The sequence below is a fragment of the Mycteria americana genome, chromosome 3 (assembly GCF_035582795.1).
Source record: "Mycteria americana isolate JAX WOST 10 ecotype Jacksonville Zoo and Gardens chromosome 3, USCA_MyAme_1.0, whole genome shotgun sequence".
Classification (NCBI taxonomy): domain Eukaryota; kingdom Metazoa; phylum Chordata; class Aves; order Ciconiiformes; family Ciconiidae; genus Mycteria; species Mycteria americana.
In genome coordinates, this window is record NC_134367.1 from 126,732,919 (window position 1) to 126,750,231 (window position 17,313).

Sequence of the window (17,313 nt, forward strand, 5' to 3'; positions counted from 1 at the left end):
GAAAACAGTCTCTCCCTGAATTCAAACACACCCAGTAAGCAGAGAAGCATCAGACTGTGGTCATGTTAAGTGCCTGGGATGGGATTTCCGTCATCTAACTTTTGGTACCTACAGTACAGATGTCTCCATTCCTGCTAGTGACCTAGAATCACTTTGATTAATGGAGAGACACAGGCACTTTTAACGGTGCAATAATCTCATTCTAAGGCAGCCATATAAAATATACTAGATAATACATCCTAGAAGTGTGTATTTCTCTACAATGACCACAGACAACTACCTCCGATGAAGCTGTCTGTATCCTAATGTCTTAAAGAAGGTGAAATGAATATCGCACTGATTTTCTACGGACTTAATTCAATAAAATACCGGAAAAAGAAACCGCAGGGATCACAGCAGCATTGCTTAGTTTCAACATTTAAAGCATCCGAATTTTATTCAAGGCATTATTATGGCACTTGTCTATAAAGACAGATAGCAAACACATAATAACCCCCTTCCCCTCCAACCCTCTCCCAAACTTTACAAAAAATATAATGTTTTCCTGCAGGTTTCCAATTAGACTAGGATACAATATCCTTGTTCAGCAATAACACAGGTATTCTCTTGCTCAACAGACTCTGCCTTCAAAAGGGACAAATTCTTTTCTCTATGTACGCCATTACACAAAATACAAGATTCTTATGTGCTCACATCAGTTATTATTCGCTTTACTGGGAAGCCTTAACTTGTATTTCCTCAATTATTCTTCAGCCTGTCAGCACAGTTGGATCATAGAAGACTAATACAGGAAAGTTGCTCCGTTCCAATTATACAATTAACACTCTTATTTTGCAATATAAAGGGGTTGAGAATGACATGCAGTGGGCAGAGGCAGTGTTGGGAGAAGCGTGAAGCTTGCGTATCTGCTCCAACCTCCAAATCACGTCCAGTGGAGTGCTTTACAAGCAGCGTATCCCAGTACAGCCTTCTCTGGCCTCCACAGCTAGTGAAATCAGTGCAAAGCTTTGCAGGACAGAACCCAGGGCATGATCATCAGGAGTGTCTGCAGTACCAAAGACACCATTTGGCGGGGGGAGGGGGAGGAGGGGGAAGGGAGGGGAGCACAAAAGCACTGTCACAGCTAGAAAAAGAAAATGGAAAAACTGGTCTGTTACATATATGACTGAAGACATTTCTAGATTAATTTAAAAAAACTCGAAACAACAAAAAACCCTACCGTGTTAGATATACTCACACCTTCATTGAACAGGAACAATACATTCCTCTCAGTTTATGCTGTGGAGAGGCATTTACATTCCCTGGCATCATTCTCTAAGCTGGGATCTCAGACCCCGTTCTCTGATGCTGAACACGACTCTTTTAACACTTCACAATAACTGGTCTAGAAATGCGTTTGGCACATAGTCATTACTTTTTACCATCTTCATTTGTATACTCATTCATCTTTACTTTGGAGACATGCACCCAACTGTGCCAAAGCTGTGTTTTGTGAAAATAGTGATCTCCCTGTAATTAATACTTTTTATTAATAAAACATTATCATTTATGTGAGAAGTTACAGTACTCTATTATTTTTCCATGAAAGGGGACTGAATTTTCCTTCTATGTATGGCTTTTTTATTGCTCCTTGTCTTACGCTTCCGTAATTCCACCCCACCATATTATTTAGCCATATGTCTGTTTCCTCAAAAAATGCCAGAAGCAAATCTATGGCATCTGTTTGAGAGTTACTGCCCAAGCCATTCTTTAGGATTGAGGTTCACTGGTCGTCGCTGCCTACCTGGGGTCTGATAGTTCAGTGAGACCATCTGGCAGCCAGCGTTCCAGAAAATTTGAGGCATGTAATTACTGGAATCCACTCGGCCTCCCTTTGGGTATATCCGACTCATTTGTCGTTTATTATAACTGTATAATTCATCAAGGAAAATTAAATAAAAACGTCATAGAAATGTATGGTCATACCCTGGTATCTTCAATATTTCTTACGTTAATCTTACTAATTCTCATCCCATGAGCTACTTTCCCTTTTCCTTCATAGACATGGAACACTGTAAATCTAGAAAGGTACACTCGGTTCTTTGTAGCATTAGTAGAGAAGTGGTATGAGGAGGTGAAAGGATACTTCACAAACTCAATGGCATGGGTCTTCAAATATCCTAGTCCAACTGATTCATTGAAAGAGGACATATTATGATGAATATTACGTTCTAGAAAGAAAAGACAAGACATTTTAAAACACTTCTGTAATGACTAATCAAAATTCAAAATCATGCACTATACATAATAGCAGGATATAGCAAATTTTGGTCTGTTTCCCCATTACCTGTCACTCATAGAATCAAATTATACTGAAGAGAAATTTCGTATTTCTGACTTGCCTTTTTCTTTCACTTCCTGGGAAATCAACAAAACTTTCATTTTTTGTTTAGGACAAAGTTGTTATTCAGAGCCTGTGCTGTGTGGCTAGATAAGACAAAACAACATGATAAATGGTCTAGTGTGCAATACAACAGCATCAGCTAACTGCTGACCACTGTGACAATCATGTTCACCTTACTTTACAGAAAGATGAACTAAAAAAAGCAGTTTAGTTGGAAAGGCCTATAGAATATAATCAACCTCAGCAGCTTCATATTCTCCCAGCAATTTAGTGACTCCGTGTGGATGACCAACAGAATAACATGCTAACTTTAAATTCAAGGAAAGAGAGATCTAAAAATATACCGATGATGGTCATTAAACTATAGAAGTCTTACGCCATTTCTAAACTCAGGAAATGTAGAGATTAAAAAACTACCTAGAATAAGCAGACAAATACTTTTATTTCATTCAACCTTTTATGTTACCTTCTGCTACATCGAAACCTTGAAATTTTACAGGTTGAGCATAGTTGACCATTGTTGATAAATATGGATGTATATTGGTTGTGGCACCTACATATTTGTAAGATGCCATCCATGCTTGTTCATCTTCAACAGTTACTAAACCCTGAAAACACATTAAAAAGAATAATCACTATTTGTGTGTGCAAACACTATTGTTGGAATTTTCAAATGTGATACAAAATTATACCCAGATCTGCAGAAAGTTAAAGAAAGTGCAAATTAATACAAGAAAAGTGGAAATTTAATGTCATGAATTAAGATTTATTTTCTTACTGATATAGGCACCAAACACTCTCAATGTTACAGGATGCATGCAAGAGGACTGATGATAGAAAAGCTCCTAAGAAGTGGGTAAATATTACACATTAGTAGGGTAACTTTGGGATAAAAGATAAATATTACAACAGACTGAACAATGGTGGGAGATAATGATGTATCTTTGTCAAATAAATTCTTAAGAATTGTGATTTAATATACATTTTCTCATAGCAACTGCGGTGGGGTAATGCATACTTGGTAGTGAGTAGAACTTTCTCAACATCAAAACACAAACAGGTTCAATTGCTAATCTTTACTAATAAAAGCAGACTAAAATATAGGGATTACAACCTTCATTGGGCAAACAGATGTCACAAGACCACCAAGAGACACAGTACCAAGCTCATACTCCTGGTCATTTACAATGATAAAAATCTGAATCCATCATTCACATAAAGATGCACTATATTTATAACAGAACTTCAAAAGTTTTCTACAAGTATCTCATTTGCTAGAAACCCACAATAGGAAGCGCTTCTCATGTGAATCTACCTGTCCAACTTTTTCCTTTCCCTAAACCAGTTTGAAACACATTCTTTTCACTGAAAGAAAGGAAAGAAAAATAAAGATCTCTGTCAATCTAAGCAAACTCCACAAGGCTTGCTGTGCATGGCATTTTTCCCACACACATTTTTGCTCGTTCTCCTACCAGTGAACCAGTTACCAAAAAAATCTAACCTACTGTAGGGCTGACAGTGAACTTCTGCAAGGAAGTACTAAGTATATTAAAAAATTCCTACAGTACAGCTTTTTATTTTCAGAATGCAACCCATGTTTGTCAGCAAGTTCTCCTCCATTATTGTATCAGGAAATAGCGAGTAACAGGAAGTGCTGCAAAGTCCTTTCTCAGGCAATAAGTCTCAGCATGTCTAACAGCACTAAAGCATGGAAGAAGAATGTAGTCCACAGTACCTACACTACTGCAACTCATTTACTCAGGAGATGAGAGAGGAAAGGAAATGTGAAACTACTTGCCAGTATGATGGGCATGTACCTCTACCTGCCATATAGTGTGGCCACATTTCAAAAAATGAATTGCATGTGAAACAATTCATGCCTTGATAGGATAAGACAATTACAGTCAGAAGGAACATCATTTTCTGACTGCATAGAATAGCTGAGTTATCAGAATGAGTCCACGTGCACATGGTTTTATGTGCATTTTAGACTGAATTAAACTTCCCGTGGCCCATGAAATTTTAATGCTGATCACCAGGGCTCAACCCAACTGCTTTTCAGGAATCCACATATTGAGGGTTCACAGACATATTCCCTAAATATGCCAAATGGTACATCCCTTTATCAGTAGGATATAGGCATTTTTTTGTTACTGGGTCAATATTTGTTAATAGAGTTTAGATCAAATTAAGGCCAAATTTCTTCAAAGGAACTAGTACTTTCAGTGTCTTCATTTTTGGAAGGCCAATAATTCAAGAAGAACTGAACACCCACCTTCTAAAGAGCAGGCTCCTTCAATGTGCCTCCTGCTGACTGCTCAGAATTGCTAATCATATTTTACTATCTTGATCCATAAATGTCTAAGCAATGAATCGCAGTGAAAAGAAAGTCAAAGGGGTTTATGCATGCCTTAGTGCCAAGGCAATAGCACCCTGCAGACTATAGCTGTATGACTGCATTACTGACACACTAGCTCCAAGACAATGTTCTAAGACAACCTACTCGTCACTGATTTTATCTTATTTACTTGCAGACCCATAATTTTTAGAGTAAATGGGCTATACTCTTTGCAGTGTTCACAACTTTAAAACTATGAATTAGAAAGGGGTAAGGATGGAATGTTTCTTAAAGCCTAGGGAAACAAAGGAATGGTTACAACAGCACATGACCCTTTTAGGGGCTAGAGAAAACAATGGGAGAAAGTTGATCTCTCTAGGTTATTTACACCTCCGCACCCCTCAAGAAAAGCAGCAGAACCCACTTAGAAAACAGCATAGACTGAAACGAAGTGTGGTTAGGAACAGGAGCAGCTTTAATGGGAGAAGAGAAGGAAGGAGAAGAGTGGAAGGAGGTGGGAAGAGTCTTACGGAAGGGATTCCTGGGAGAAGATAAATGCAGAAGTCCCAAGGGAAAGCAAAAGGAGGAAAAAGAGAGAGGGAAACAAAGTGCAGTCAGGGTAAGGGAAGAGGAAAAAAAAGAAGCAGGGATGATACATCTCAACACCATCCAAAGAACTGCTGTTTCCCAGTGCGTCACATTTGAGACTGAGATCAGACACTTCTAAGGAGGCAAAAGTCATACACTCCTGTCTGTCCCCAAATTTTCTGACAGCCCTAACCCCAGTATAAAAGGACAGCAGAAGAAACCCTAGAGGAGAAAAGGAGGTAGAGTCACTTTCCAAAATACCCTGTAGGTGCAGTGAAACTGTGCATAAAATTCTTAAACCACTAAGAATACAGGGTAAATAATATGTATGTTATATATAAAGCAATAAAACAAACTACATAACATCCTATGTGTCACCTTTTTATTGTTTTCTTGCTCAGAATCTTCAACAGCCTAAGGGAAAAAAATATACATACATTACCCAAAGAAAAAGCAATAGGAAACACTCACAGTAAGAAAAAAAATAATCCTCAAAAAGTTAATGCATTTAGCAAAAAGTATACCCTTTTCCACCTTCTTGTGTGGCTCATCTGTCCCATACATTTGCAAAAATTTGCAGTTTCTTTCAAATCTGGGTACACAAGATATGAAATTCAACAGCTGGCTAGCAATGGGAATAGGAAGGAGGATGCCAGACAGTTAAGCCCAAACCAGTGCTATCACTAGGTGCTGGGGACAGGAAGTTTCAGAGAAGAATGAAAGAATGACACACCCAGACAATACAAAAGATCATCTGATCTGGATATGCAAACTGCCCAGGCTCTGAAAACTTAAGGGTTAAGGCTGCTGTAAACTGTGCTTTAAATGTCCACGTTTGGAAAAGGCCTATCTCAAGACGTTATTTGCAATGGGACAGTGTGCTGTCTGTCTTCAATTACAAGCTGCCACTACTAAGAATCTTAGACAGATAAATGTTGACTTGGCACTGAATGTACATTCCTAAAGAATAAGGATCGAGTCACTGATCAGCAAAGAAGCAGAGAAGTTACCCAAGGGCATATGCTGAGGATGACTGACTAATCTGAAAAAAACCCAAAAAAAACAAAAAAAACCCCAACCAAACCCCAAAACACTCAGGTAGTTAAGGACCAGCTGACTTAGAAGTGAAACCAGCCCTAGAGCAAAGAAGTTAAACAATACTTCAGTGGGAGGATTCATAAAAGTCCTGAAGAAGCAAAGATGTTCAGTTGAAGAGATACCAAGAAGGCAGGTCTGATGTCTTGGTGATACTGCTAGAGACATACTGCCAAGGGCAATCTGTGCTATGAAAGATTTTCCATACCTATACTTCTATCTGGAGTAAGATCCAAAGGTAGCCAGGCAGGAGAGAACAAGTGGCCAAAATACTTGAGTGAGAGAGGAGCATGATCTGTTAAGGTACCTTAGTACTCACATGTGGGGTTTTTTTCTGTAGCAAGCAGCAATAACGCCTTCAGTGCCAGAGCAGGCTTAGTTTTGAATTCCAATATTCTGTACCTAATCACTGTCAAGTAATATTCAAGTTACTGAGCACAGACTGATAAACTGTACTAAACCAGGTATGAGTGGAATAAAGGGGACTCCTATCTGTCTGCCAGCTGCCTCTCTGGCATAGCCCCACTGCCATAGCACCCCCTGGGGAATGATCGTCCTATTTTGCCTTCATTGCTGTAGGGGGAAGGGAGAATCTACCCTAAGAGTTAACAATCAAAAATGATCCAGGGAATCCCTGTAACAAAGACACAGGATGCAGCCTTGCAAAAAACCACTGTTGAGCAAGGAAGCTGATATTCCACCTCATATGAGAGCTCTGCAACTGAGATGCAAAGTAGAATATCAGAGGCAAGAGCAGGAAACCGCTTGCTGCCTTTAATTAGCATTTTTTATCAAATCCTCCACTTGTGTACTGTTTCTCTACATACTGAGTCTGTTTCCTCAATAAGTATTCTACCTGAACAAGCAGAGAGTATTTTCGGCTACAAGATCTTGGCTTCTCATGAACCTAAAGGTTAGGAATCCGGTGAAGATCTTGAGTTTGACTCTTCTGACAACATGTGCTGTGATGCTTCCACAAAACAGAGCGTCTTGCACACCCACCTCCATGGAAAGCTTCCAAAGAAATGTATATAAGAAGCAATCCCACCTTTTTGACACTGATGGCAACGGCTTCTTTTTGACTGTAATCATCTACAGTAAGGTCACTTCCAAATTTGTACTCTGGATGAGCTTCTTCTTCCTGATCAGCTGCACAGAAAAGAAAAAGGATCAGTGCAAAAATTCACAGCACCTGCTGGTTTTGTGTAAGACATGAAACAAATGACAGTTGAATACACAGGTTTGGTTTTGCCATTTTTTAAAAACAGAAATAAAAACCAGGGTATTAGATTTCTAAGCATTAGTAGTAAATTACAGCTAAGGCCTGAGGTTCTTGCAGCTTTGACATGGTTAGTGAGAGAAATTTTATTTACTGTATTTTCGAAGGAACCAGTAATTTGCTTAGCAAAAGTGTAAAAAAACCCAATAGGCTTGGGGAAATAACAAGGAATGAAGACAGAGTTCTTTAAGTAAAGATGTAAAAAGTTGCTGGTGTCCAGGCTTCTCATGTGTGTTGTTAGAGTCTCCTTATGTGTCCCTACTATAGGGAATCATTTTCATTTGCTTTTAAGGTGATTTTCCGTTAGAATCTAGTGTGCTCAAAGAAGCTGAAAAGGCCTCTTACAAACGCAAAACCATTAATCACATTATCCATCTGGATTTAAACAATAGTTTTAGAAAATACTTATTTGAGCCTCTTGGTAGTCTAGCACATAATTACTAACAACAGCACAATAAGAACACTATTAGAAATAGGCATTCCCATGGAAATCAGCCTGCAAAACAACAGAATCTCCTCTGTGCTCCTTGATCACCTGAAGAAAGATACTGAGAGGCCTCTCCAAAAAAATTGTTGTACTTCAGTCGTTTTTAGTATTGCAAGGACAGATACCAAGATTTAGATCACAAAGAATATCTTTCACTAGGACCTCTACTGACTGCAACAGCAGTTGCTTTGTGCTAGTAAAAAAAAAAAAAACTCAAGGAGGGGACCAAGGGGTAGGCTAAAGCTGAGATGTTCAGTATGACATGGGTCACAGGCCAGTACACTTAGTTCAGACACTTGCAGGCAATGCATGATTTACCTCTTCTGAAGGTGGACATTTAAAACAGACAAGGTGAATCACACCCTAGATATGTCTATTTTTCTCTGTTGGCCATAAACACATTCCACATCACTGGCTCAGATCTAGGTGTTTACACTGAAGATATCTGAAGTTTGGCAAGAAAAATCCTATCCCTCATTTTATCCTTATAAAGTATAATGCAATAATCCAATCTGATGTTGACACAAGTATTAAAAATAGTGACAAAATCTGTTTTCAAAGCAGAGATCACAGCTTCCCAGTCTCTCTCACACACACACATATACACACAGTGAAAATCTGACTTGGTTGCTGCTCCAATATGAATTCTGAACAGTAAGTGGAAGTTAAAATTACCGCTAGTACCACCAACTGAGCTCACGTTCCTACCACAGCCTGCCACAGAGCCGGGAGCAGCTGTGGTACGCATCTGAGATGAGATGGTAAGGCTGGAGGTCTGTATAAATGGTCCTGCTCTGAGCTCAGCCTTACTGCTGCTGCCACAGACCGTGGGCATGTGGGTAACGTGCACAGTAGCTGCTCATGCTGGCCTACTGATTTACCACAGGCAATGTTTGAGAGCCCTTCTCTATGAAATCCTCACCACTTTCTATTTCTTCTTCATTATCATCCTCTAGGATATTTACAGGAGCAGCAGTTTCCCCAGCCTCCATCATCTTTTTCAGAGCATCAAGCTGTTCTGTTAATAAGAAAAATAAAAATAAATTAGTCATGACATGAACAGTTTGTAGCACAAAGAAATACATGAGAACAATCATAAACGATTCTCTGATCCTGAGAGCTGCTTTTATTCTTAGTTCTCTAAGTTTTCTCTAAGTTTTCAGTTAGCAATAAAATTTTACAGAGTAAGAGCATCATTAGACATACACTGTTGTTAGATCTGAAAAGTGGTCAGTAAGGGCTGTATCCAAAGCTCACTGAAGTTAAGAAAAATATTTCCATAGACTTCAAAGGTCTTTGGAGCAAGCATATTACTTCTTCAAAGAATAGACAGCTATCTCTTTGGTGCTTGATCTATGCAAATGGAGGCAAAGTGCTTGGACTTTCAATTGTGTTCCCATGTGCACTTCAGTTACACAGTATGAACACAATCATGTATGACTGAAGTCAGTGGAAGGTCTGCATGCTTATCTTTGAATGGAGAAGGACCAGGGTTTATCACTACAGCCATACTGGAAACTAATATAGCAACATTATTATTACTGAAAGAAGATAAGTATCAGAACTGGCAACAATAGCAAGAAGAGCAATTTGAAATTCCATTTCATTTTATGCTTATCTTGGAAAAACACAGCAATGCAAACATACCAGTGTAGGCAGAATTTACAAGAGATTCTATCTGCGTTATATTTTAGCTCAACCAGCAATCTGATAAAAGTCCCAGGATTACATTTCTACATCTATCTATGCCTATGCTACATGCTGATATCAAGGCCTAGACTCTGGCACTCATATGAAACACAAGGGCAAACAAAGTGTCATTTACATATAATTCATGTTCTTCCAACACTAAAGTACAAGCAATTTGGAAACTTTAGTTACAAAGTCTATTTGTCTCTATCTGGACTTTTGTTTAATTCAATACTTGACAAGCTTTACTTACTTTTTTCTACTTCAGGTTTCAGCCTTTTATTCTTTATGAGAATCTTTCTTTTGAGGTCATTAGGAGAAGGTAAGGCTTTACCTGGATCAAGCTGTAAAATAATTTAAAGAAAAGGCTTAACAGCAGCTACTTGGCCTCTCTGTATCCCTATTTGGGATTTTGACTTTAGGACAGCAATGGTAAGGGGCAGTGAACAAGCAGTGCCACCTCAGGCACAACCCCGGGAGGTAGTGTGACTGCAATTATATTGTCTCCTCTGCTTCTTCCCTATCCCATGGGAAAGCTGTGCTCAGGTAAATGTTGCTGGCTGAAGCCAGCACATTGGTCTCCAGCCTATGCCTTTCTCTGCTGCGCTGGTCAAAATGTCTCCCCCGCTCTCCTGCCTAGCAGAGGGCATGGATGTGACCTGCAACTCTTCATCAGAGGACCTCCTACTTTCCCTCTCTCCCTGTGGTTCACACACAGTCCAAGTCACAGTTTAGCCCGTTATCATTTGATCTCTAAATAAGTCACCTTTTATGGTCCCTTCAAGCTGTAATAACACAAGCAAGGCAGCCCACACATACTTACAGAGTAGAAATGGGCTGGCACTGGTGAATGGAAAACTACCCAGTCCTTAGCTAGGTAATGAGGACTATTTTTGCCGGTAGGGCTACAGGGTCACACCTTCAGTATTTGTGAAAGGCAAATGGCAAGTTTCATATACACAAGGAAGTACTACTAAAGGGTTTGTTCCAGTTTGGGGAAAGAGAAAAAATATTATTGAGAAAAGAGAAAAAGTACAAAATCCTCTGATTTAAGCCCCATCACATCATTGACACTAAGAAACAGAGATTGGGGTACGGTAATTAGCACCCTTTCCACCTCAGGCTTGCTAAGAATATTATGCAGGGAGTTGCTGGTATAATGGACTGTGGTTTCCAGTGAACCATAAGTGATACAGGAGTAGAAGATATTTCCAGGACTAGTAAAAAGTCTTAGAAGAAATATTCAGATATTCTTATCCTTAAGTTCCAACTCTGAGCTACGCAAAAGCAGCATTCTAGATGAAGAAACAAAAGAACAAAGCACCACGACTTGAAACCAAATAAAAGCAGCAGAGGTGACAAATAACAACCCAGCAAAAAAACCCAAATCAACCCAACCCAACCTCACAAGAACGGGTGCAAACCTCCTTGCACGAGGGTAATGATTATCCACAAGCACCAGGCTAGCTCAGTCATGGGTTTTTCAGCATGTTGGATGAAGAGAAAACACAATTGTTCCTGAGAGCGCTTGGGTTGCAATTCCACTAGATGTCAGTGCCGCAGAGCTCATTTATCCCCAGGCTTCCAGGATGCCAGTCTGCATCCCCAAGCACAGGGCATAGCTGGATGCCCATTTGGACAAATGTTTGCTTTTACTTAAAAACCAAATCCGCTTCAGCCAGTGCCATGTCCCTCTTAAGTCTGCCCCCCTCAGTCAGTCGAGGTATCAGAAACCAAGCACTCATACAATACACGTTTCAAGCTCCTCCTGCCATCTTTGCAACATTTGCTTTGTGAGCAGCTGGGGACTGAATTTACCCATAAGGAGGAATGGACACAAAATGCAGAAGGCTCAGTAGTACTACAGAGCACAGGCAGCTGAGGCTTAATACTGGGCCCTGAGGTAGCAGGATGGCAGCCTTTGGCCAGTTCTATTTTAGGCTTCCCTGAAAGCTGCTGGAAGCTGCCATTTGTGAGGAACGTGGCAAGGTGGTACACACATTACAGGGGAACACCACTACAGATTTAGTTCTCTGGGATGCACTTTTCAGGGCAACAACTTGATATTCACCGAGCCTTGTGCGTTGCTGTCCCTGCAACATGCAAGGAAAGCCAGGAAGAGCACAGCTCTAGAGTTGATAATGCCAGGAGGCCCTGTTGCAGGGGTCCCATGGACAGGAGCTGAAAGGTAAGGCAGAGTCCTCTTTGCCATGGTCCCCCACAGCACTAAAGAGCATCTGCAGGTTTTGGGTGGCTGCTGGCAGACTAAGCACGTTGCTCAGGAGAATAAGGAAGGCCTGGAGGAGTAGCTGCAAGCACTGGGTAACAAGCTATTAAAGTCTCAAATATTGTGTTTGTGAAGGATTGGCTGTTACTATCTCCTGCCATGCAGGAGAGTGAAGTGCATGCAGATTACAGTGCACTTGATAGTCCAAATGAGACTGCAGGGAACTCTTCGTGCTTAATTTAATTCTTAATGCAGTAGTGGGGGCCACCTAGACTGCAGGACCTGATCTGGAGCGTGAAGCATGCAAAGTGCAGCTGAAAGAAGAGGTTTCCTCAGCTGAGACCATGCAATTTATAATTAATTGGTTTTCAACAGTGACTGGCAATTTCAGAGTTATGTGTGACCTGCAAATACAATGTATGTGGTGTATTTTATGTAGGTGCTGATATTACGTCACACATCAAGGGGATGGATTTCCCCAGGCTGCTCGCCAGAGCCCTGTACAGAAGAGATTAAACAAATCAGATAAGGACAAGTTTGTACCAAAAAGCGTAGACACCCAAAATCACTAGTAATTTTTGAAAGCACAGGACTGGCAGTGAACAGCGCTATAGGTGATATGATCCCAGTTGATCACCTCTTTTAAATACACCTAATGTAAAAAAAATAAAAAGACTGGCAGAATATAACATACTGGATGTGTTTCTAGAGGCTGCTTCAACAGGAGATCTCCAAAAAGATCTTCACAGTATTTTGACATCTTGTACTGTTGATATTTGCTGGAAAAGATTATGTTGGTTAATTTTTAAATATAAAAAAAGAAATCACTATTACTTAGCAAAACAGAATAATACTAAGTAACGCAGATATCCCAAATTATATACTACCCACTTCCTCTCAACTGAGAAGTATTACTTTGCTGTAACTAAACTGTCAATAAAAGTCTATTATGCGACATAGATGAATTTAGTAAGACCAAAAAAGTAGATTAACTGAATCCCACACAACTAATGGAACATCCAACTATATTTCACAGCTTTACCACAGATAAAAATATTGCCATTATTAAGCTAGCTAAAGATTGACCAGTATATTAAAGTACAGTCTCTTCCAAGCGATGTTCAGTATACCTGCATATCCCTACAGAGTTTTCAAGTACACTCAAATTACAGTATGTTTGAGCTGTATCATCTCTCTCATACGTTGCACTATAAAAAAAATAAAAATGGGCACTATATACCTGCAGTGATTTTCAAATGAAAGAATGACAGGATACTCTGATGTAACAAATGCTGTTTCCTTAATGGCTTGAATTACATCCTTTAAAATGCAACAATAGGATTCAAATTAGAACAGATCAAATTACAATCATAATGAAAGAGATTTTTTTGTTCTCCACCCCACCCTGAGAAACACAGAGCTGAGTCTCAACTGTGCCAAGTGAAGCCAGAACTAGAACAAACTGTATGCTCATTCTTCTCTGTTTCCCCGCAACAACTTGGACTCAGCGCCCAACAGGTGCCTCGCTGCACCTGCAGCAGCGATGGCAGCTTCACCCAGAACCCATCAATGCTACCCCTGGATCTGCTGCCATCTTCTCTTGCCAGCGAGAATGTCTACTCCTATAACAACTCCTGCATCTTCAGGCTGTTTCCACAGCTAAGGAACTTCTCAAACAATGGAGAAGGTATTTATTCTGTGGTGCAAAGAGCCACAGCATGTGAAAATATGGGGCAAAAGAAGCAAGCCTGCTTCCTGCAGTTTCTGTGGAAAGGCAGACATAACACAGGGGCGTACGATGCGAGTCAGAAATGAGCCCCAAGATCTGGGGACAAGAAACTGTGCCTATGCAATTTGTTAGTCTGTCACAAGGGAGGAGCATCTGGGTGCTGAGGAGGAGGGGTGTCCTGCATGGATTCTTGTCCAGGGGTTCTACTGGGGCTTACTGCCAGGTGTAGGGGTCAGGCATTTACCTTGAAAAGAATATCTGTACACATTGCTTTTCCATGTGTTATTATTGGCTCTTGATCTTCACCTTTGCCATCCCAACAGTCCAGCTCAACACACCTGAAGACCCAAGAAAAATGATGTCAGCTTCCTTAGTGTTTCAGTACAGACAAGCTACTCGGGACGAGTTCTGAGCAGTAATGTTCAGAGCAGTAAGTTACAAAGCAGTTTTGGGCATTACACAATTCCTTTTAAGGTGCACATGTGTAATTTCAGACTGCTTTTATAACTTCGGGTTTATTACCTTAAATATACTATGCATGGGTCAATATATTTACACCTCAACAATAATGTTTTTAGCACTGTAACACTCTAATTTATTCTCTTACTCAGTTATCTGTGACACATTCCAGTATGCTAAGAAATTAAGCAGGAAATCATAAACTAATTCTCATTTACATATAAACTTCTTAATTACAAAGCAGAAAGTCCTCTGAAATTCTTCAGTTGTCATTTTGAGATCAAACTTCTGTTATCTTTCTCACAACCTGTCTCCTGACATCAGTTTCTACATTCCACTGCCTTTCAATGTTTTTTTGTGAGAAAAACAGTATCTTAAATATGTATATTTTCATTTACCACGCAAATATATTTATACATTCAATTATGCAATATATCACCACCAAGGTATATTATGTAGGTTTAAAGTATTAGATCCACAAATATTAAAGGCTGTTAATCCCCTGCTTCCAACCTGCATCCAGCCAAAAGCACTTGTCTGTACATCTCCACCGAAGACTTGCCACCAAACTGCCTGCCTGTTAAATATGTATTGTGAGAGGAACTGATGAAATAATGAGCCAAAGGATGGTCCATTTCTTGATATAATTCCAAACGGTCTAGGAAAACTGGGGCATTTTCATCTGACATCAAGTATCTGCAAAACCCATCACTTGATATGACACCTAGAAGGAAGAAGAAAGCATGGCAAATTACTACTAGAAATTTATAGTGGGCAGGAATCAAACCGTCTCACAGAGCAGGAACGCTAGCACAAAAGCTATGTTTACACAGGCTTCTGCAAGGAAACAGAAGCTCTCCCCTTCCAATGGTCCAGGCTGACCAGCAACTGTGTCCCTAGTGCAAAATCTGCTACTGTGTTCCGAGATAACAAAAGAAAAAAATTAGGTGCCCACCTAGCTCAATATCCTATGTCCAGCACTCACCATAGTAGACCTAAGGCATCAAGACGATGTGAAGAAGGTAAGTAAGTATCTCCTCAGAATACTCCAAACAATTTTGAGCTCTGGGACTTTGTCAGCCAGAAATTGTGAGCTTGCATGTACCAGTCTTCTATGGTACTTTTCTCCCCTCTTTCATATTTAGTCCTGCCCTGACTGTGCTACATTGCTGTTAACCAGCTTGCAGCATGTGCAGAGACTGTTCTCCACTGACAAAAACACGTGGAGGTGTACCTGAAAACGTTTGCACGTGTTCATTTGCAAAGCGTTAGTAAAATCTAAGATACTTTCAAGTCTACTGTCTGAAATACAGGTTTATTCCTTTATAATGAAAAGCAAGCCATTTTCTACAATTAACATGGGACGTACAGTAGTCCAGAGGACAGAATTCATAACAGTTTTATTTCTCTGCTGTTATAAGCTTCATAAAGTATAAAAAATATAAACCAAGGGATAAATTTTAATGAAAACAAGGTAAGAATAATCACTACTGCAACATCAGTTTTAAAGTGGCAAAGAGACTGTAAAATGATTTGGGGTAGGGAAGAAGGAGTTACTCACAAGGAGTCATTGTAGAGAATAGTTATCTGGCCCTGATTTGGAGACTGCTTTCCCTAAAGTCATGTATGAACACTCAGCTGTTGTTAAGGCACAGATTGCAGCAGTCCTATTTTTATTTTGTTTAAGGCAACTTTTCTCTTATACAGAGAACTCCAGTAATCCTGCTTTTCATTCTGTTCCTCGCTTTCTGAAAAAATCCTCTACTGGAGCTTAAATTTTCTGTGCTTGGTGTCAGCCAGAGGTGAACTGTTCTGGAACATCTTATTCAAATCCTCTCAGCTGATTCTGACTTTTGGAAGAAGGGGGGAAAAGAGGGGGCGAAATGGAATCTTCAACTTTAAGAATGTTTTTATTTTGTTGATCATTGAGAACTTAAAAGCAGCAGCATAATATATCTCAGATGATATGCACTTCTAGTGTACCATCTAGTGGAAAAATGTCAAAGCTGAGCAGGCGTTCTAGACAAACAATGGCTGAGACTTCAGTAACTTCACAGAGCTCTATGTGCTCAACAGACTGGCCTTTGTATTTCTGACATGCATTGATCAGGTGGAAAAATTTGCTTTTGTAGTGTTCCTGAGCAGACTCTGGTTACTAAACTGCACAGCATTAACTTGTTCAGCTTTACTTATCTTTCTGTTACTGAAATGTAACTGAGGAAGAGTCAGTTGCTTATTGCTACTGCCTTGTTGTACATCAGCCTTGTTTCTTAAACTACATGACTTAGCAAAAAAAGGTGTTCAGCTTAATTATTTAGCTTAACAGCAAAGTTATATCTAAGAAGAAGGGGAAAGAGACTGCAGAGAACAACCCCTGCTGAGATAAATTCTTGCCTTCTTTACATGCTAAGATTCAACATGTTATTATATGAAATCATCCCTCTGTCCTCCTGATTGCACTGGGATAAAATCCACATCAGTGAATATGATCAATGGAGGAACACTGTAAGAGGACACTGCTGTTGTTCTGTTCTTACTCTCCATAACCCTATCCCTGCAGGATGTTTACCACATTTATTTAAAACCTGTTAGAAATATAAATCAAAGAAAGAAGCTAAATAATTAGATAAGATTCAATTATTGGCTAAAGGAACAAGCCAGTATCATTTCCTTGCTACAGCTTGGTGCTTGCAAAATCCTCTTCTTTGCAAATTACTGAACATTGTTTTCCAGTTCTAGATTAATTTCCACCTTCATAAAACATGTTTTTAAATCTTCCATCCTAAACAGGTGGCAGCTACATTAGTACACCTTCCTCATTTTGGAAAATATGTAAAATACACTTCCATCAAGAGGAATCACAGAGTGCCTTTAAAAAAAAAATAAAAAAGGATAGAGTTGACTAAAATCAAGTAATTCATACTGGGAGAATTCTACTTCATGTAGAGAGGAAGAGATATAAGCTACACTGCTTGTCAGTAGAAAATCCTCATAACATTTATAAATTACTCCTAAACAAGAGAAATATCTCCCTCTCTC

General features: G+C 39.6%; 1 protein-coding gene across 3 annotated transcripts in view; it reads right to left on the minus strand.

Moving 5' to 3' along the window:
* PLCB4 (phospholipase C beta 4) overlaps positions 1-17,313 on the minus strand; it is a 217,360-nt gene that overhangs the window by 46,569 nt on the left and 153,478 nt on the right. For 2 of the 3 annotated variants that reach the window (XM_075496915.1, XM_075496914.1), the window contains 11 exons: positions 14,788-14,998; positions 14,060-14,153; positions 13,327-13,406; positions 12,781-12,865; positions 10,113-10,203; positions 9,093-9,188; positions 7,453-7,553; positions 5,688-5,723; positions 2,850-2,991; positions 2,126-2,210; positions 1,784-1,908 (listed from right to left, as the gene is read on the minus strand). In XM_075496915.1, the coding sequence (XP_075353030.1) occupies positions 1,784-1,908; positions 2,126-2,210; positions 2,850-2,991; positions 5,688-5,723; positions 7,453-7,553; positions 9,093-9,188; positions 10,113-10,203; positions 12,781-12,865; positions 13,327-13,406; positions 14,060-14,153; positions 14,788-14,998 (1,146 nt within the window). The remainder of the gene's footprint in view (positions 1-1,783; positions 1,909-2,125; positions 2,211-2,849; positions 2,992-5,687; positions 5,724-7,452; positions 7,554-9,092; positions 9,189-10,112; positions 10,204-12,780; positions 12,866-13,326; positions 13,407-14,059; positions 14,154-14,787; positions 14,999-17,313) is intronic. The other variant, XM_075496916.1, reaches the window with a different exon arrangement.